The following is a 620-nucleotide window of genomic DNA, read 5'->3' as shown; positions in this document are numbered from 1 at the left end:
ACCGCTTTCGCTGCGGCGTCGGCGGGGGGCGGGGCCATGTAAATGAGGAGGCGGTGTCTCGCTGCCCGCCATTTCGCGGATGGCCGCTGGGCTCCGCCCCGAGGCCCTGCCCCAGCGCCGGGCGGTGCCGGTCACGTCCCCGCTCAGCGCTCGGTGTCTGCCGCACCGCCATCGGGGTGCAGCCGCCTGCTGTCTTCCTTTTCCAAGTCCCGCTTCCCCTCCCTCAAGCATAAGCCGGAGTTCTTGTCCCTGCCGGGAACCGCTGGGCTGTCCGTACCTCCCGAGCTCACCTCGCCTCGCAGGGTGCAGCAAGGGATCCCTCTCCTGGCCCAGCGCAGAAGATGCTGTGCAAAGTATCCCGCTCGTACCGCATCGCAGCCCGGACAGGACTGGTCCCCGAGAAGGAGCGGTGGCCCCAGTGAGGAGCAGCGCTGTGCAGCACGACATGCGGGGACAGCTACAGACGGACCCACGGACACAGGCGTCCAGACCTCACTCGCCCTTACACAGCACCAGTCTAGAAATGAAGCACCTGAATGCATAATATGCTTTACCAAGCACAGATAATAAGCAAATTCACACAAAATCACACAGAATCCCAGAACGTTACGGATTGGAAG

The 620-nt window shown here is 63.2% G+C and overlaps 1 protein-coding gene across 1 annotated transcript in view; it reads right to left on the bottom strand.

The window, feature by feature from the left end:
• Nucleotides 1-72, bottom strand: part of TTC12 (tetratricopeptide repeat domain 12) — a 14,364-nt gene extending 14,292 nt beyond the window's left edge. Inside the window, exon 1 of the mRNA XM_010179734.1 lies at nt 3-72. Within this exon, the coding sequence (XP_010178036.1) occupies nt 3-72 (70 nt within the window). The remainder of the gene's footprint in view (nt 1-2) is intronic.
• Nucleotides 73-620: the final 548 nt, after the last annotated feature.

This window comes from Mesitornis unicolor, unplaced genomic scaffold (assembly GCF_000695765.1).
Source record: "Mesitornis unicolor isolate BGI_N332 unplaced genomic scaffold, ASM69576v1 scaffold37972, whole genome shotgun sequence".
Classification (NCBI taxonomy): Eukaryota; Metazoa; Chordata; class Aves; order Mesitornithiformes; family Mesitornithidae; genus Mesitornis; species Mesitornis unicolor.
Note: the sequence above shows the minus strand (reverse complement) of the source record. Positions and strands in the feature narration are given on the sequence as shown.